A 20437-nucleotide genomic window follows, 5' to 3' on the forward strand; every position below is an offset into this window, starting at 1 on the left:
GAGGAGGTTTTGTCTTCGTCCGTGCATACTACTGATATCCACTTCCCTAACACTTCAAGTTCAGATCGATATGCCAGCCCCCTATTGTGAAAAACCAATTTTCATAAGAATGCTATTAACAAAAGCGCAATCTATTACAAAACAAACCTCATCGACAACTGAATCTCCACGCTTACGTTAGCGGAATCAAAATAACTAATAACCAATTGTTGACATCTTGAGATTTATTTATTCTATTCTATTCTGCCTGTCGTCCATGCTGGCTCCAAAGCACGAAAACATGAGTTAGCCAGACCACCGAGCCTGTCTGCATACACAAGCAGGTAGTACGTAATCGAAGGTCATACGGACGGATTCCTTGCTGCAAACTTTGGGTAAGTTGAAAGTCTTTGATATACACGTAATGTCGCTGAAACCAGTAGCGGAAATACCGTGTGTAACTCGCCATCGGATACGTACTGGTATGCTAAAGCACGATATTGCAGATATCGAGGTATTCAATAATTTTCCGTTTGGCGGACTCGGTCGCCGAATGAGCGTCTTGAAACGATGAATGAGTCTTCAACACGAAACTGATTCATGTGACAATATTGACGAGGAACAAGTTAAAACATGCAAATTGCAAGTAGTATTTAGGTGGTGAAAGGATAAAAAACATGCAACCTTGAACAATCTTTTGCGTGACTTGTATGTTTCGCAGCCTCGGTCGAAAGCATCGCTGCTTTAAAGACTATACCGATCTATTGTGCTGATTCGATCTTTGAATGTGTTAAGTTGCAGCATTTCTATCGACAGTTGCTGTTATTACGGGCTGTAACCAGAATAGTTTGAAAGTAGCAAAGTGTAAGTTAAATTGCTTGAAATTGAGAGTTTGTCACAACTAAGTAGGTGTGCAAAACGACCTGGTCGAGGAATGATCGCAAATTAATGCGAAAGGAGTCCACTGTTTTGGAGTGTTTACAAATATTTCTCGACTTTGCGTGCAATGCCAGACATATCCGGCATAGAATGTGTTCAATAGTCGCTGCAACTCAAGGTCATAGGAGCAGTTTTGTAGAAACAGTTGCAGGCCCGCAGCTATTTACAAAACTACAAAGATAATTAGATGCCTTTCACAACTGCCGGTGAAAACATTCATGACTCAATAAAAGACTTGCTTATTCATATTCTGAAGAGAAACGGCCATCTACCAGTACTACAAGAGATCGAACGACAGCTTACTTCGATGCATGGTAACTCTCGGCATGACCGAACGATATTCAATGATGTTCGACCGCAGTGAGTTTCTTATCCGTTATAATGTAACGTTTTACAGTTTTCGCTACTACAATCGCTTAATTCCATTTGAATAAGCGATGTTTTGAAATTGATTTGCAAACGGAATAAATTATTCTGTGATTGTTATTCTAAGAATGTATTGTCAATTAACAAGTATTTGCTTTGCTTAGTTAGAAAAGGGAGTTAAAGAAAACTGGTTTTGCATTTCGTAAAGCAACAAAAGCGACTTAATTCAAATATTCTTGAAACTCATGCTGTGTTTAGACTTGAACGGTTTACCGAGGTATCAGAGTTTACTTACCTAGGTAAACATTTTCCGTGTGTAAACGCCAACTGATACTTTGGTAAATGCCGCAAAAGACAAAAGAAATTTAACCGAGGTAAAAGTTGTAATTACCTTGTGATCAGGCATGGTTACAGTTGGTAACCAAGGTCAAGATGACAGATATATCCGCTTGTGGCGGCGTAATATTTCATTTCCCGCGGTGAGCAGATTGTGCGACAAAACGTTTCTTTTCCAGTTTTGACAATCTTGGCAAATAACATGGAAAAATTGGATCGATCTTCTTACGGCGAACAATCCGTCGCGTAAAAGAAAGCATTGTATTTTTCATTCTCAGTATTATTTACAACTTTCTCTAGACAAACTTCGATCCTCTGTTGTGTAATTATTGTCGATGTATTTTGCCACCTGGGAGGATGCTGCATACACAACGTATCCACGTTTCTACGCATATAACAATGCTTACTCTGGTTATGATCAAGCAACTGAATTTTCGCCGCAATATTATGGAATGCGGTCCTCGCCTATGAAAATGATGGCACCTCAATTTGCTCCTGTTCCACTGTGGTGGGATCCTCGTGCAAGTTCGATTTCATGACGTTGTTAATGCAGCGCGGGCGAATGTTGAAAGATTAACTTGAGTTATTTGAGCCGGTATAAACACTGAACGAATGTACCAAGGTTAAGTAACTTGACCTTAGTAACTGTTTACCTTGGTAAAAGCTCAAATGTAAACACAGCATTAGATAGTTCTAAAAGCGGAGGAAGCCAAAGAACAAGTAAGTAAAACTAAAGAGGACGCATTCGACGGTCACGTTTAAACGGCGTGTCCAAACGCAGACATCTTTGACACATTCAATTCTCGGCCGCTGCTTGGTTTTACAGGTGAATGTGTTTGTGACTCTTACTTTTGGCATGATTTTTGATAAGAAGTTCAATCCAACAGCGTGCTTTAAACATAGTAAGTAACTACTAACTAAGCTTTAAATAACCAGTCATAGAGAAGTAACTATCCATTCGAATAGCACATGCGCTTTTCAAGGTATGGGACCCCCGAGTTTTTTGACCACATAGCTAGTGGGCCATAAAATCTGGTCATGTTAGGGGGCTAGTCGAATTAACGAGGTAGGTTCAAATTTAACACTAGAAACAATCCCTTTTAATGATGTGTTCACGGGTATGGTTAAATTTAAAATCCCCTTTGACTTTATCCAGCACTAAATTGAACCCAGTCAACGAATGTTACTGTACATGTAAATGAGGTCCTGCTTGACAAGTGATAAAGCTTTAAAATATGGCGAAACCCAGGAAGAAATAAAATGGTTTCCAACCACGACTTGTGTTGAAATTGACTTGGCTAAGGAAAGAACTAAGAAAACTAGAGTGAAACTCCCGTGTCAGGCCTTAAATGTTCGACAAAATGACGAGAGGAACACGCATGAGAGATCACTCGTGGGTATAGCGATCTTTTAAGTGCAGACACTTATTTTAGCTCCCTCACTGTTCACAGGCCTGCTGAGAGGCAACAGAGGATTCTGTCGGTACAATGTATAACGCTACTTTTTTACAGCGTTCTGACCGAGCATAGCATAATATAAGCAAATAAGGCACACAAGCCTAGATGTCATCCCAGGTCAAAGGGAGATGCTTTGAGATGCAAACTATTTACAATGGGCAATGGGTGCTTGGAACAACGGCCCCAGTACAATAATAGCTAGACGCTTTGCTGCGTTTACCCAGGCAGTCGTTATACTGAGAAGCTATATTGCATTTGAGCTAAATGTTCTGCATTTGAAGTCGTACGAAATTCAATCGAATCGATGTGCTTAAGCTAGTCTAAGCTATTCTGCTTTTGATTGCATTTCTTGGAACGATTAATAGCTAATTACTAGTTTGCAGGTCTTTAGGGCGTGGAATGAGCCAACGTCTTTATATCAGCCTATAATCGTTTCAGTCTATTTTCCTTAGCCTTTGTCGTAGTTATTTGCGTTTCTCAAGCAAGCGAGACATTTTGAATTTCAGAGTTATGGGGGTGCGTGACATAGACCTACGAACGCGTTTGTCGAAAAACATATACTTATCTCGTGATTTTTAGCCCATTCAGAAGTTAAAGTATTAGGAAAAGTGCTTATGTAAATGCTTGTTTGTTCAGTACAGATAATCAGTCGCCTAGATAGCCAAAGTAAGTTCCGGATGTTTGCACTATTTTCCGGCCGCAATGTTGGCGTACCGCGGAGGTACGCCGTTACATGGCGGCTCCATACTGGTCTCTGTAAATTTGTGCAAAATATTTCGACGAATATCTGAGGTTTGGGAAAACGCACAGACTTAAAAATAAGAAAAGTGTCATCTTTATTAATCTCCTACAACACCACAATTTCTTGATTTTATCCACTAAATGGTTTTAGAATAATCTTTTTATTGCGTCAGGATTGCGTGACAGTGTAAGCCAAGAATTGTTTTGCTATGGTCAACGTACATTAGTTTCTTTCAGCTTAAATGTACAATAATTCGCCACATTGGTTTCACTCTTGTAAAGACACATAACTCTGTGTTACAAGAAAATAACGAGAGAATATCGTTTAGTTCGAGATTTTATCTTTAGTATACTTTACTAAGTTTCTCAGAGCGTTTCACTTACGTGTCCTCGAATAGATACATTCGTATACAAATTCTCTAACCTTTCTGCTCTTGTTGCTCGAACGTTCTTGAGTTCGTGCTGGGATTCTACTTGGTTCATGATCACGTCTAAAATACGATAACGCTTCTGAAGATGCTTTTTATCAAGTTGAAGAGTTGATAGCCCCGGTTGATGGCTCATTTGGTATAACATGATTCTTGATAAATTCACTCAAAATGTTCGCTCGTAAATTGATCTCGCTAAAGGCTTGCAGACCGACCCGTTCAGAAAACGCTTAGCGTCCTTTAGTGTTGGTCTACCTCGAACGGTGTGTTCGTTTGTATGTGATTTCATCGCCCTAGAAATCATGGAATCCATGCTAACTTTTCACGACGGCAACTTCTGGAAATTCCATGTGCTGTGCGCAGGCACAGGTGACGCATGCGCTTTACAGACTAGACGGCGATTTGTGACTGAACGAGGAAAAAAAAAAAAACGGAGCCGAAATTTCAACCCAGGCCTCACTGCCTGGGTAATAATATTATGGCCCGTCTAGATCACTTTTTACGTCCGAGAGAAATTTTGATCTGTGAAGATTGCTAATATGACTATTATTTTCTTGTAATCGACCGGAAATTATTCATAGGTTGACAGCCTTTTGTCAATTAAGAAATTTTAAGTGGTTGCGAATAACCAATTTACAAAACAGTACCTCCCTTAATAATAGAAACCCTTGCTATAAATTGCTCTGTGTACCTAAGTTAGTTACGTCTTTCTGTGATCTTCCGAGAAATTAAAACAGTTTTGTTTTGCCAAATTAAAATCATGAATCAATGACTCAATGACTGGAAACCCAATTCTTCTCTGTGTGCCTAGGTTAGTCAAGTAGTTTCTTTTTTTATCGATTGGCCTTATTGCAATGAAAACAAAATTGATGAAAAAAATGATGAAAATATTCACCAGTCGAGACATTTAAAAATTTTTAATAAGTTGAGCATTTCTGTCAGTCGAGAAATTTGCATCGATAAAGCAGTTTTAGCTGTCAAATACCGCCAGAGAAATTCCTGCTCAATGTATAGTTACTAACGTCGTTCATTTTACGAATTGACGAAATTCCGACAATCACATTCGGACCATCATGCAGTTTCAGCTTTGGAACACGATAATGTAAAAATTCAAACGCGCCAAATAGAACACGACTGCAGAACTGTCATAAAAAGGCCTCATAAATACCACAACTGCTATTTAATTTTTATTTGTTTTGTTTTGTTTTGTTTTGTTTGTTTTTTTAACGTTTGAGTCATCAGGCATTTAGAGTGATCTTTTCATGCAGGTAAACATACAGGTAAACGCAACTTTATTTCTACGGTAAGGTCTACCGTCCACACTATATCCGTCGCGAAAACGGAGCTTTTCGAAAACGCTCATCAAACCAAAGGAATTTGAAAACGCCGGCTTTTCATTTTCGTGTTGATGATGGCGTCGCGATAATCATGTAGTTTTCCTGAACGAGATTTCCTCAAACACAAATCCAAAATAACCGGGGATTGTTGCGTTTTTTATTTCCTCCGGCTTAATATGGACGGAAGCCATTTGACAAACACGTGAGTGGTCAAAAATTGTTGTCTGTTTTACTCAAAGTTTATAAACTGGTCTAAACTACTGTTGCCAGCGCGTAGTAATATTTCTTTTTATCCTGGTATTCTCCTACTTGTAAACAAATTATTGCGCAAAGAGAAAACTACGAAGCTTAAACGTTTTATCTTTGCTTTGGTTCAGTCACCTTAGCGACTCGTATGGTACAATCAGTTTCACTCAACAGCTAGGACATAAAATGCGCTTTGTCAACAATTGTAAACTAATTTTGCTTTCTTTTTAAATTTGCAATATCAGGTGCTTAGTAGCTACGGCACATTATAATCGATGTCCCTAAAGCGCGCGTTACCGCGAGAGAAGTACCTATCTCTTCAGAGACAACTACAAAGGAGTGGGGAATTATATGAAGACAGAGATTTCCCGCCAAATTTCCGCAGCCTCTTCACCAAGACGAGGCCATCTGTAAACCTGCAATGGAAAAGACCAAAGGTATGTTTTTATTCCAGAATTACTGAGCTATTAATTGTGTGCTTCTCTGATATTAATATTTTGTATTCATATATAAATGTAATTATTTCAGACTTTCCAAATTCTTTTCCTTTCTTTTTTGTGTGCATTTGTGCTATCTCGCTGACCTGTAATTTATTTTCATTTAACGCTGATGTCAACTGGCTGCCTGGCTCTGCTAGCCCGTATGGTTTTTCCAGGCAGCCAGTACTCTAATTTTTATTATCTACATTTTCTGCAATTAGTAGAGAGTACAAATAAAGATTGCTGTTGTTGTTGTTGTTGTTGTAATACGCGTCTAAGTTAACAAGTGTTAAATTCAGTACTTTATATTTCTCCTTGCTGAAAGTATCTAGATCACATTGCGTCTCCTCCCAGTTCAAATCCTTTCAAATAATTTTCAAAAAAAAAAAAAACGCGAGTAAAGAGCGTTTTTACCTATCTTCTGCAAAAAAGAGAGAAATTCTGCTTACTTTACAAAAATGACGTTAGCTATTTTTGTTTTGGTTTCTATTTGGAAATGAATACTACTGTTACATTTTCAGTTCACCTGAAGGATAGTTTAGCACTGATTACTAATCTGAAAAGATCTGCATAATCACGAACGAAAAGATTAATTTCATTTTAAGGGTTTTTGACAGGCGTATGAAAAAAAGTTCTACCCCTTCTACTTTGAATATTATGCATGGTAATACTTGACAATCAGTTTAGTCCACTCACGCAAAAATATTACACATAAGAATAACATTGAGACACAAATAAACAATTCTGGCACAAAATGTTAAACTTCAAGAGGTTTTCACAGCGGTGGCAGCTTTAGTGTCAAATTTTGCTAGTTTTTAATCGGCGTTGTCTTTCACGAAGCCGTCGTGATCACTAGAGTTCCCTGATATTATATATTTTCCACTCCTCGGTAATTAAAGGTCAAGTGTGACTCAAAGGAGCTCGGTCGCAGCGACTTTGAGTTGTTTTGGCCAGGTACAAAAGTACTTTTCAGTTGAAGGAAACCTGAAAATAGTAGTCTACTGACATAAATAATAATAAACCATGAAAGAACAAGGATGGTTAGTGATGGAGAAGATTGACACGGATTACAAACGACGAACTTGAAAAATCTAGCTTTTACTTTTCAAGATTCGCAAACCGTGACGTACCTCCTTTAACTTCCAGGACATCTGCAAAACAACGCCCAAGTTCTTCACCAAAGGAGTCAGCCGGACAGACATCGCTCAAGGACGAATGCTGAACTGCTGGTTTGTGGCTGCGGTGGCATCGTTGACAGACGCTAAGGAGTTGTTCGACGCGGTGTGCCCCGCCGATCAAAGCTTCGATGAACCCACGTACTGCGGAATGTTCAGATTTAACTTTTGGCGGTTTGGTGAATGGGTGGAGGTTATTATTGATGATTTCCTTCCCACTCACAATGGTAAGCTGTATTACGCTCACTCAAGTGACCCGGAGGAATTCTGGAGCGCGTTGTTAGAGAAGGCTTATGCAAAGTAAGTTAATTATTGAGTAACCTTCAAAGTCTTTGGTCTGTTTTGGTTTTGTTGTAGCTGTTTTGTTTTGTTTTGTAGTTTTTGTTTTATTTCTGCGTCGTTCAGAGCTTTCAATACGCTCTTCTTGGATCATTGAAAAGCCCAATGGACACATAGATCACCGTAGATACAGTAGGAGACTTATAAGTCTCTTATCCTCAAATCACGTTTTCAGTTCTAGTAAGAGTTTCCTTGAGTGAGTGTTCAAGTAGACTGAGTCTGTTTTCATTGCAGAGTTTGTGGATCTTACGAAGCCATGGGCTTAGGACGAATAAGTGAAGCTCTACAAGATTTCACTGGAGGCGTTATCGAGATGATCAACTTACAAACGCCTCCATCTGAAGGCTCACTAGATGTGTATAAAGTGTTACAAAAGGCGCACGAGCGAAACTCGCTAATGGGTGCCTCAATAGAGGTAAAAGAATTTGAACCAAAGGATGTAGGCGTGCAAATTAATACGTTTGTGGGTCATTGAATTAAAATAAAAAACGACAGATAATTGGCTTTTTTACCAGCGTTTCTTCGTGAAAAGATGGAATGACCAAGCCCCCCCCCCACCCCACCCCCCTTCCCCCCTTCCTTTCCCCCGTTGCCTCTCGGAGCAATTGGAAACAAATCAAAACAATGCCACCGGCGAAAACAAAAAGCTGAAAAGCTGTTAAAATAGAGGAGGGAGAAATACAGTTTCCAGAGAGGTACGACGTAACTGGAAATTTAACTGCATGCAAATGATATTTTAAGGACGGCACATCAGGAATCCACTTTTCACCCTTACGCTTCGAGTTAGATCCAACTAATGTAATAGTGGACAGTTAATCGATGATGATTTGTATTTGATTTTCTCGTTTTTTGCCTATTTGCTGTAGACGAGTGCACAGACCATTCAGAAAACATTACCAAATGGACTTATAACGGGACACGCTTATTCGATTACAGGCTTTGCCAAGGTAACTGCTTATTAATGCGTCAAGGCAATAATTGCTCACAATCATGTAAGCGTTTCTTTCGGGCCTTAATGTAATTCTTTAAGTGCCGCTTGCTTCTTAACTCTTTTATCATCATGATACATGCTGATCGTCTACGCCATAGTTAATAGAGGGGAATGGTTATGAAGCCCGGAAAACATTAGAAGAGCAAACAAAGATGCCACTGAAGATTTATGTTGGAAGGTCCACGACCGTGCACAATCTTTTGTTTTGCCTTCATACATTATACATGAGTTACGTAATCAAGACATTTCTGTTGGTTAGTTCCTGGGTCAGTAGTAAACAACTATTATGTTTTGTGCACGGTCAAGGCCGAAAAAGAGAACAAAAACATACAACAAACAACTTTGTCGAGTTTCATAACCATTCCTCTCTATGAATTACGTCTATGAAGATTACAGACCGAGTAGGCCGAGTAAACTAACAAAAACAACACTTACCGTCGCAGTTAAACTGGACTGAGGTGCAATGTTTAGTTACCTTCCTTCCTTTTTACGGTCAATTATGTTTCCTCTCACATGTGTATTTTACCATTCACAGGTTAATTCACCTACTTTGCGCGGACTAAAGCTAATTCGCCTCCGTAATCCTCATGGAAATAGCTCAGAATGGAAGGGAGCTTGGAGTGACAGGTGGCAATCACTTTTAAGTGTCAGAACAAACGAAGAAGGGTCAACGCAATCGAATCTCCCCTTTAGCTTATAATATAAACCCGGAGAGAGAAACTCATTTTAGGGCGAAATATTAATATTTACCAATCCCGAAGTTGTTCTCTGAAAGCTGCATGGTGACAAAAGGAAACCTGTTGGCAATACGATGAACGTACAATCCTGCAGTGCTCTGCTTTTGCTTATGTTTGGATTTACCAATAATTACAAATCGCACTTGCTTGAGTTGTAATCTTAGTGTCACAAAAGTTATTGTTACGGCTAAACTGCAACTGTGTCTGAGTAGAGACGGCTGTTAGTCTTTAAATTTGCATAGTAGCTCTTCCCAGTTTTTTTGAGAAGAAAACTGATATGCTTTTACAAACGGCTACCATTAGCCTTCATTTGGAATATTCAGCAAGGCTAAATTCAATTCAGCTGGCCTTAGCTAGCTGGTCGGTAGCATTTTAATGTAATACATTAAGTGGCTTCAGCCATTCTTGTTTTATCTCGAACTTTTCTAACGTGCACATCCCAGGTCTGAGGAGTGGTATCAATTATCAACAGAGGAAAGGAAAAGACTAAACCTTGTGTTTGACGATGACGGAGAATTTTGGTGAGTGCAATTTTTTTCTGTTTTCTCCCTGATATTTAGGTGGAGCCTTCTCAATTTGGAGCTTATCGACAAATGAACTATTACACGTGAAAAGCTTTTCCTAATGTCTAATAGGTATCAATATCGTTGCTTTATATTAATACTTTTCTATTTACAGGATGACAATGGAAGACTTTCAGGCGAATTTCACACGGATAGAGATATGCATGCTTACACCAGATAGTGTTCTGGAGGAGAACGAGAAGAAATCATGGAAAATAAGACGAGAGAAAGGCCGGTGGCAGGCTGATGCCACAGCTGGTGGCTGTAGGAACTTTATTGACACTTTCCACATCAATCCTCAAATAAGGTACTGAGAGAAATACAATGAAACCTCATTAATGCGGTCACCAACAGGCCACAAAAATCTGGCCGAATTAACGGGGTGGCTGTATCAATGGGGTTCTTTAAATAATGCGAAACTCATTACCAGTTGGTTTGCCTTTCTTCAGTATTTCTTGTCATAGCTCTAGAAATTTTCAAGCCCCAGACATCTGCGACTCCAACTACGCGATTTTCCAGTAGTAAAATTAGTGTGGATACAAAAGCGTATCCTTTTGACGGGAAACCGTGGTAGCCATAGCCAATGTGAACATAGCTAACAAACCAGCAATTTCCTGCCAATATTCCCTCCTCGTACGAAAAACTCTCGAAGAGAAAACCAAGAAGTGAACACTGTGAAAAAGCAATGCCTTTGTGGAACAGCATCATTCAAAACTGTCGCAGCAGGAAATTGCTGGGTGGATTTACTCTTTAGTAGTTATACAGTTTTGTTTTGTTTAACAGGGTTCAGTTACAAGACTCTGACGAGGACGATGACGAAGACCGCTGTTCAATTGTAGTGTCACTCATGCGCATTGATCGAAAGAGAACCCCAGCTAACGAAAGACCTCCTATTGGGTTTGCCATCTATAAGGTGACTATAAAACTGTTGCTCAGTGAAAGCAACTGTGCTCTGTAAAACGAGCATTTCCTATATATTTTCCAGAGGACTTTAAAGTTTATTATTTAAGTAACTGTGTTCAGGTTGTTACTTGTGAGCGTGAGACAAAGGGTAAGTTCTAACTCCCCGAAGGTAGTGGAACCCGTCACATTCCTCACACCACTCACTGAGGCACAGGGAGATTGGTACGAGCTTCTCCATTCAGCCACAACCTTGGGACGGAAGAAGGCTTATGGGAACAGCCCATTTTTGAGTTGCCCTAAGCCTCTCTATCAAAGCAAGGCCTGGTGCACAACCATTCATGTGAAAATGCGTGTGATTTGCAAATGAAATCTCATTTTCATATGAAAGGATAGGCACCAAGACTCCCTTTGAGAAAGAAGCAAAAGGATATTGGTGGTTATGAGATGGTCTATTGGTTTTTGCAGACTATATTCCAGCCCGGCAATTTCCCTCTCCTCCCCCTTCCCGAGTAATGTTGAGACTGAAAAACGAACACGAATCTTTCAGTGTAAGGATTTTTTGTGAGTTAATTGTTTAATTTCTTCTTTAATGCTAGATACCAGAAGACCTGCGTGACACCAAGGAGCGTTTTGACAGACGGTTTTTCGAGACTACCAAGGCAACAGCCATGACAAACTCCTTTACTAAACTAAGAGAGATCAGCTCTAGATACTCACTGCCACCAGGAGAGTACGTCTTAGTCCCGTCCACGTTTCACCCACGGCAAGAAGCTGAGTTCCTTTTAAGAATATTCTCGGAGAAACCGTATGAGGCACGGTTAGTAATCATGAATTTTTTCAGTTTAACTACCGTAAATTTCCTAAGGGATAATATCTTAGTTGAGAGTTCCAATATTTTCCCGAAATAGTTGTAATAAGCTAACTCAGTAACGTGTTTTTGTCAAACATGACAAAAGCAATTTGACAGAAGCGTGAGATATCAAGTACTTATTAACCAAGGGTGAGGTCTTTGCAGGAAAACCTCAAACTAAGGTTTTGTTGTATTGGCAGAGTGCAAAGTCAATGCAGAAAGATCGACGTTGGAGATTTTCCCGTAAAGACCGAACGTTGAAGGTTGCTAGTGATTTATTGTATGGCAATTGTTTCGCCAAAAATGATTGAGGTTGAAGTGGTTAAATCACCGCTTATGAACGCGCTTTTAAACGTTTCTCACCACCACGGATTTTTGTTCAATCTCTCTCCCAACCCGTCAACATTATCAGGGAAATAATCCAGAGCGTATTCCGTCAAAAAAAATGTCTTTATTTTGATTACGAACGAGATGAAAATCAAAACTGAATTTTTCTGTTGTTTTTCCAACTTGAGAGAATCAAATTTAAGGGACGTTTCTAGACTTTCTAAGAATCCGACAGGGATTTTGCCGTAATGCCCACGGACATTATGAGTGGTTGTTAACGCCCCACTGAGAAAAGAGAGCGAGCCATATCTCAAAGCCATAGTTTTTATGAAAGGACAGCAGCTGCAAAACCTTAGTTAGACATAACCCTTGCTGACGAGTTAGAATTTCAAGAAGAAAATTGTTGCATGCATAACTTTGAAAGACTTTTAATTGGCGCCTCAAAAATCGCCAATCAGAGCGCGCTTTATATCAGCTACAAACACTAGCCACATGATAAATAATTCAATGTAATAAATAACTAATAATTTCCAGGCAGTTGAACCAAAATTATCAATCAGATGTGACTACAGAAAGGTTTCTAGACAATTGAATATTTTTTTTGTGCGGATTGCAACGAATTTCCCTTGTCATTTTTCGTATCATTCTCAGACCGTTTTCATTTTTCTACATCGATCGCACAAAATTGTTTCTTGTACTTCGACATAGCTCCCCTGCAAGTCAAGAAACCAAGTAGCTAGCTTCCAAAGGGAGGAAGCATGTCCTGTGCGATACATTTTGTGTCTTCGACTGATTCAAAATCCTGGTAACATTGCTGTTTAAAGGGCGTGATTTCATAGTAAACATTTCTTTATTTTCTCCTCCTTTCGTTTTGCAGTGAAATTGACGTGGAAACAGAAATAGTAACCGTACCGAAGGTTTGTAGAGTTTAAATCGTTATGGGTTAATAAACATATGCATTTAAAGAACAAGGCCATCCAGGGAAATGTCGTGCGGCAATGTTCAGGAAAGGGTCCTTTAGGGCGAGTCTGAGCACCCCACGTCCCATTATCTCCAGTTCCTAAAACCAACGATTTTCCTACCTGATTTTATGATATCCCTAATCCCATTCATTTTTTCACCCAAATATCCTGTACTCCGTTAAATTTTTATCCAAATACCCAGGGAAAGGAGATTTGGTCACAATTTGGGCTGGGAAATGGGATTACATCCCCCCCCCCCCCCCCAACCCACTTTCAGGGTCCACAATGCTTGCTTTACCCCGCAGATGTAAAGAATCGAATGACGTTCATAAATTATAGTTCAATCCTTTTTTTTCCATCTTGCAGCTAACAATATGTGATTCTTGTACTATTGCTGTATGATAGTCTCTTTCCCTCTAAAATTGACTGTAACTTGTGTCTTTTCTTTATTTCTTCCTTAAAGCCTTCAGTTTCGTCAGAAGAGGCCGTGGACATCGACAAGCAGTTTTGGAAAACATTTCAGAAATTTTCAGGAGAGGTTGGTGAAAGCTTTTGTCTTTCTTTCCAGAGATAGCAGAAAATAGCCTAAAACATTTTATTGGGAAATATGGCGTTATGAAGCGGATGATGCCTAGCCCTTTTGCCGTCCAACTTAAGGTGGCTTAAAACAGTTTCCAGCACTTTCCAAGACTAAGATTTTGATAACTAATTATTACACGTTGTTATCATTTTCGTGACATAATAGGTTACCATAGCAACAACATGACCTGCGAAAAAACCTTTAATTATTGCTTTAAGGACCTACAATTTAAAAACGCCGCGGTGAAATTTTTTATACTATCAAATTTTGATAAGCAGGAAAAGACGCAACTTTTGGCAAAGTTTAAAAAAATTGTGTAAATAGAGTTCAGAGTCACCGTGCCGATTTTAATTTGTAGCTAATAGGTCCTTAAAGCTATAATTAAGGGTAGTTATTTTTGCAGGTCATACTGTTGCTATGGTAACCTATTGTGTCACGAAAATGATAACAACGTATTCGCTAATGATTGGGCAGTTTTCTGATAGCATGATTGTAGCATCAAGTGATAAAGAGTGGTTATAATTACCCATCAAAATCTAAGTCTTGGAAAATGCTGGAAACTGTTTTGAGCCACCTATTTTGGAGCCACCTTAACGCTCTTGACTTAAGTTTCTACATGCAGTTACTTCCGGCAATAACCCCCGCTTTGGTTTTCTTTCCTGTAGCAGGCACATTTTCGAAGCTAAATAACGATGCTTCCCGAGCACGGTACATTTCTGGCGCTCGGCCAAAACATGCAAAATAAACCTAATGGTTCATTATGTGCTCTGTCTGTTGGGGTAGTTAAGCTGAAATCTTTAATAGCCTTCACTTAATTTTCCACTGGACAATAAAACGCCTCTTGGCTTTTTCCAACTGGCAAATGACTGGTCACTTCAATTTACAGGATGGAGAAATTGATCAATATGAACTACAGGAAATATTGACCCTGGCGTTTGCAAATTGTAAGTACAGAAGCTATTCAAACGTTCCTTGTTTATATATTAAAACTATAAAATATGCTGTTGTTGTTGTTGTTGCTGCTGCTGCTGCTGTTATTGTTGAATGTTTATGGTAGTCAGTGTACTTTTTGCTTAACTAGAAGTGGCTAGTTCTCAGGCATTTCACCTATAAAATTAAAGAAGCAGATATTTCCAAATAATCACAAAAGCTAAACTATGCTAAAAACCGATCATGGAAACCGGGCTACCGTTTTTTTCTATATATATATTTTTAATTTTTATGTGATTATTTTTCATACTCATCTCTTGTTGTTTCATTTTGAATTTCAGTGGTAAATTCTAACTCGTTTAGTCTGGAAGCTTGCAGGTACATTTTCATTGTAATTCTGAAGATAGGCGAGAACACATACTGGCCAGTACTGGGCAAATCATTTCATCATCATCATAATTATTGCCCTTTTACACGCGTTTTCCTTTCCGTAAATAGGAAAACGACAAGGACAACAATTTGTAAATGCCTTTTCGGGTAAATCTACAGTTGCCAAACCGGTCCAATCTTTTATTACTACGGTTCAGGCTTTAGAAAAGACCACGAACCGTACCTATTGTAACTAGAATCACGGACACAAGTCTTAAAACAAATTTGCACTTTAATTTTGGCGCTTTTGCGCACACGCCAGACGTGAATACAACTTCACCTACCTAACCTCGCCCCCACCCCCCATACAATGCTGAAAACTACTACCTGCAATTTCTTCTGATTTTCAACATTGTATTGAGTGCGGGAGGGGGAACAGTAACAAGTTTTTAAGAGGAAAGCAGCACTTTTTTCAAACTTGAGCAGGAAAACACAGATAATTCGTTAAACTACATAAGTGTCCCAAGGACTTTTGTCCACGATTGCAGCTTGACGTTTTCTTTTGTTTTCCTTTCAATAGGAGCATGATTGCTATGTTTGATGTATCCTTTTATCAAAGATGTTATTTAATATAAAATGTAATAAACGTTTAAATATAAAGACGAAAAGTAAAATAAATACAAAATGGTGAAATGACACAGACATAGTTAGCCCATAGGCTTGTAGGCTGAGGCCTATAAGTTTTGAAAAGCGCTTTCAAGTTCACTCATGAAATAGACCACAATTGCAATGTAGTTTAGCATTACAGGATCCGTAGATACGCTGTCGCGATAATATCAAAGCTAATCAAGCTATTGAAAAGTTGGGAGTCTTCGAAGTCATCCAGATGACCGACAAACACGCAAATATCATGCACCAAGTTTGTACATTGGTCCATTCTGTGCTAGTCACATTTTGGGTGTTTTCCAAATACTCGTAAAATCCCCAGAAAACAAAGGAGAAAATTTTCAAGGGGAACATATACCCTTGCCCGGACCACCCTGAATGAATGAACCAACAAACACAGACACGCAAACCTGTCATGAAGAATTTTCAGAAGGTTCCGCATGTTATTTGGCGTGAATCTACTATGGTGCGCACATCGTCGTGCTTTAGCTTAAAAAAAAAAAAACGCTTAGAATTTCAAGGGATTTCTTGAGGTTAATTGTGTAAATCAATGTCACAGTCTGTTCCTGTGCTGAAGTAAATCAGTTCCATTGGATGCTTGCCACACGTAACTTATTTCAATGCCAACAAAAACGAAAAAGGTCTAGTGAAGATAACAATGAAGATCAATGACAACAAGAATCAACAACCTTAATGATCGTTTAAAGATAGACAAAACTGGAGCACTGGGATACAAAGAGTTCAGGGCGCTGTGGATGATACTACGCCAATGGAAGGTGAGTCAATAAGGCGTTCTTATTCAGTTGAAAAGCAGCTCTTCTTGGCTTCGACAGCTAGCAGATGTAAACACGACGTAAGGTGACTTACTGGCTGACTGACTGATTGGTCGTCCTACTGACCGATCGATTGATCGACCAATTGACTGACCGACTGACTGGTATATTTACTGAGCGCTCGATAAATGACTGACTGACTGACTGACTTACTGACTGAATAAATGACCTACAGACCGACGTAATGACTGACTGGCAAACTGACGGGCTATGTATAATTGCCTGTCTGTTTGTCTGTCTGTCTGTCTGAATGTGTGTATGTCCACCTATCCATCTATTTTCCTCTCTATTTTTCATATCAGGAAGTCTTCCACCGTTTTGACAAAGATCAAAGTGGAGATATGAACCTGTTTGAGCTTCGCGATGCTCTCAGTGCGTTAGGTAAAACCGTTACTATTCCATTTTAGTTTAAATGTTTATTGATTTCTCTTTTTTTTTTTTTGTTATCCTTTGTTTTTCACGTGCGTTTCTTTGCAAATGTTACTTCTTGTGTAGGTTATCGACTCAGCAACACAGCTCTTAGCTCCATTCATCTACGGTATCACAACAAGAAAGGCACCATCGCATTCGACATATTTATACAGATTTTAGTGCGGGTCATAGTCATGTTCGGTAAGCTAAACTGAACAAGTTAACATTGAATTGAATTATTGAATTATTTTATCTGCTTCGCAGGCGATGAAGTCTCTTGAAACTGATTGGTCAGTTTCGCAGTGATGTTATTGGCCGTTTCGACTTTGTGTTTTAGGATTGGTCAGTTTAAATATACTGTTAGTCAGTTGCGTCGGTTTTATATAGTAGTCGAAATTTGAATGTCGGTTTTGTTAAAATGAAAAAGTCAACCTTGAATTTGAACTTTTCCTGAACGGTTATAGTCAATAAAATTGCACCAAATCTAACGAAACAGTTTTTTTTTAAAAAACTGTTCAAAGTTTGTCCCAACTGGCGTGAGGTAGAGACCAGTTGGTTACATACAAGCATGACCGAGGAATTGAACTAGGGTCTACCTAGAAACAACTCCAGCTTAGTGGTCAGAGCGGGACTTGAACCTGCGATCTCCGGATTTGAAGTCCAGCGCTCTAACCACTCAGCCACTCTGCCTCATCCTCAAGAACTTAATTAATTAACACCGCCAAAAACGTTTGGCCAATTTATCGCTTGGCTCTGCATAACAACTTCCCGACGTTCAGATTCTTGAAACGTTAATTACGAAGGACAGTTCTTTCCAGGACTACATACCCTCCGACAAACGGCTTTCTTGACGAACTTCATTTACTCTTGGGACTAACTTAGAAACTATTTTCCTTTAAATGAACATTTTGATATTCTTAATTGCAGATGCTTTCAGGAATCACGTAACGAAACGCGGCCCACGAGCAAACAAGGCAGTATTCACAATTGATGATGTAAGTTTATCACACTTCAACAATTTACGAAGGACTATATACTTTGCCAATCTGATTCCCAGGCTCCCCAACACGCTCTATAATACGTAAGCTTTCTCGAGAATAGCCCTGGGCTTGAAACTTAAGACTGGTTTATATATTGTCGCTACGATCGCAAAAAGTTGGGCGATCGGGTTTCCGGTTTCTAGTTTCCGGTTTCCGGTTTCTGGATTCCGGTTTCCGGTTATAGCTAGGAACGCTAAGATCGTTGAGATAGAGCTGAAGTATCACTCAGCGATCGTTAACCTTGTAGCAAAGATTTCTATATGATCACAACAACTGCTGAATTATTCTTGCAGCGATCGGTTGAAAGCATAAACACGGCAGAGGCCGAGTCCATCGTGGTTGCCTAAATTTCTTAATCTCAAAATTCTAGAATTGGATACACATGCAGAGTTTGAGGGACTGTGATGTTATACATGTAGTTGACGTAGAGCCATGCATTAGGAAAATGTCTTTGACTACCCATATTAGAGTAAATTCTAGCATTCTGTAGTTACGGGAAATTTACCTCGAATTATCACAAGAGCTACAATCTCTCATCGAGCTATAAAAACATCAACTGTGAGTATTGAAACGGTATGGAAACGACTAACTGTCCCAGGAAATTTGAGTCCACAGAATGTCAGGACCATAGTCAGTTTGAGGAAAACCGAGGCACTTGCCTCGGTCATTTCTTTCTTTCTTTCTTTCTTTTTTTTTTCTTTTCTGTTTCTTTTTTGAAAGGGGAAAGTGAAACACTGCTAAATACCTAGGAAGAGAATTTAATTATGGACATTGCCCCAGTCGCAATGGTTTACTGGCTACAGCCCTGAATGTTGTGCTTATTAGCGCTTTTGTTACCCAGAAATGTTGTAAGTTTTGAAAGCCAGAATCTCCAGTATATTTCACTGAAGACCATAGGGCTATGAATTTGACCTACCGTATTACCAAATTTCACAAGCTCTTTCAACGTTTGGAGTCAATGTGTATCGGGCATGATGCCCTCTCGGCCAAAATGGCAAACAACGAACAGAGATGTCAGCAGAGATTCCTCTTTACTGCGCGCTTCAATAACATGCGGACTCTAAAATTCAAAGCTCAACCGACAAATGCGTTTTTTACTACCGTCAATCAAGTGTTGGGCGGCTCCTCCCACCTTCCGACTACTACCGAGCGCGCGGTAATCAACTCAGCGTTGAGCAAAGTTCAGACAACGAAACAGTACTCGGTAGTAGTCGGAAGCTGGAAGGAGCCGCCGAACATTTGATTGACGGTAGCAGAAAAACGCATTTGTCGGTTGAGCTTTGAATTTTAGAGTCCGCATGTTATTGAAAGGCGTAGTAACATTTGATTAGCTTTGTGTGAATATAATGCTTTGGTTTTGAAATGATTTCTTTGCAGTTCATCGAGTCTGCTTTGACGGTATGACGACAAGAGTAAAGTGACAGCAACACAATGAAATAGTTTATAAAAGAAACAGTACGTAACTGAATGCAACGGAAGGAGAATAGTGCGAGTCTGCATGAGCAGATGCAACTGAGAAAATCGGAAACTCGCGTGCGGTGGATTAAAAAAGAAAACCGCCAAAAGTGTTAACTAGGAAAATGTCTATATATTTTTTGTTGCTCTCGTGAAAAACTAGCAACAGACACATTTCGAATAACTTGCAAGAGTTTTTAAACTTCTGTATTTAAAAATACGAAATATCACTTAGTTTTCTAGCTTGGCTCATGTGCTTTGTGTGGAAAAGTGTTTAAGTCATTTTGGAGTTAACCAGTTCTATTTTAAGAAAGAATGGTGTAAAAAATTAATATCGACAATAATTTGAGATATTCCTTGTCATTCATTTTAGAATGTATGTAAACTTATCTTGTTGATTACGCTAACTTGGTTCGTTATGCAGTCTACTTCTCAGAGCCTCTCGTCTCGGAAGGGGAAGGGAGAAGTGCGGGGGGGGGGGGGTGGTATTCCTTTATATGAGCTATATAGGTATATGCGGCCCCAAAGGGGTATGGTTTATTAGCCGTTTCGGTCATAAATAGGGTATCGGTTTTGGCCATTTTGGTCTTAAATAGCGTATGGTTCTTGCACTACAGTCAAGAATTGGTTAAGGGTTAGGTCTTAAACAGGGTAGCAAATGTTTCTGAGTATCCCCGGGGGGTTGTCATATTCTCTCTGGGTAATGAGAATTTGAAATGTTGTGTCCACCCTCCAAACGACAACCTCTCATTAAGCCCACCGCTTTTGAAAATGTTTGACCTCACACTTCTGTAGTCGTGTTCTTAAAGGTCTCTCTATTTAACATCATGTTTATTCTTCCGACGCGCCAAAGAAACTTGAAAGACTTCAAGTTTGGTGTCTTATAAAATCAAGATGTCTAACTGTCTACTTTCGAGCCAGCCACGAAGAATCGCTGAAATTAAAAGAGAAAAAATACAACTGTACAGTTAATATTTCGGTCTGAAGTGAAATAATCA

General features: G+C 39.3%; 2 protein-coding genes across 4 annotated transcripts in view; one reads left to right on the forward strand and one right to left on the reverse strand.

Annotated features, from left to right (window-relative positions):
* The window catches only part of LOC110057104 (uncharacterized), a 35313-nt gene extending 33006 nt beyond the window's left edge, over nucleotides 1-2307 (reverse strand). Inside the window, exon 1 of the mRNA XM_089292166.1 lies at nucleotides 1580-2307. The gene's annotated coding sequence lies outside the window, so the exon portion shown is untranslated. The remainder of the gene's footprint in view (nucleotides 1-1579) is intronic.
* The window catches only part of LOC110047125 (calpain-9-like), a 27393-nt gene continuing 6956 nt past the window's right edge, over nucleotides 1-20437 (forward strand). The window contains exons 1-20 of one of the 3 annotated variants that reach the window (XM_089292170.1): nucleotides 5-374; nucleotides 6075-6266; nucleotides 7455-7783; nucleotides 8057-8237; nucleotides 8689-8769; nucleotides 9349-9440; nucleotides 9994-10071; nucleotides 10229-10420; nucleotides 10897-11026; nucleotides 11613-11833; nucleotides 13071-13110; nucleotides 13619-13693; nucleotides 14622-14679; nucleotides 15007-15043; nucleotides 15615-15636; nucleotides 16408-16476; nucleotides 16836-16914; nucleotides 17029-17145; nucleotides 17872-17939; nucleotides 19362-19788. In XM_089292170.1, coding sequence (XP_089148296.1) covers nucleotides 6105-6266; nucleotides 7455-7783; nucleotides 8057-8237; nucleotides 8689-8769; nucleotides 9349-9440; nucleotides 9994-10071; nucleotides 10229-10420; nucleotides 10897-11026; nucleotides 11613-11833; nucleotides 13071-13110; nucleotides 13619-13693; nucleotides 14622-14679; nucleotides 15007-15043; nucleotides 15615-15636; nucleotides 16408-16476; nucleotides 16836-16914; nucleotides 17029-17145; nucleotides 17872-17939; nucleotides 19362-19388 — 2058 coding nt within the window. In that variant the 5' untranslated portion in view covers nucleotides 5-374; nucleotides 6075-6104 and the 3' untranslated portion in view covers nucleotides 19389-19788. Of the gene's footprint in view, nucleotides 375-6074; nucleotides 6267-7454; nucleotides 7784-8056; nucleotides 8238-8688; nucleotides 8770-9348; nucleotides 9441-9993; nucleotides 10072-10228; nucleotides 10421-10896; nucleotides 11027-11612; nucleotides 11834-13070; nucleotides 13111-13618; nucleotides 13694-14621; nucleotides 14680-15006; nucleotides 15044-15614; nucleotides 15637-16407; nucleotides 16477-16835; nucleotides 16915-17028; nucleotides 17146-17871; nucleotides 19789-20437 lie in introns of those variants that run through there. The other 2 variants (XM_089292169.1, XM_089292168.1) reach the window with 2 other exon arrangements.

This window comes from Orbicella faveolata, unplaced genomic scaffold (assembly GCF_042242905.1).
Source record: "Orbicella faveolata isolate gen_17 unplaced genomic scaffold, um_ofav_v1 contig_24, whole genome shotgun sequence".
Classification (NCBI taxonomy): Eukaryota; Metazoa; Cnidaria; class Anthozoa; order Scleractinia; family Merulinidae; genus Orbicella; species Orbicella faveolata.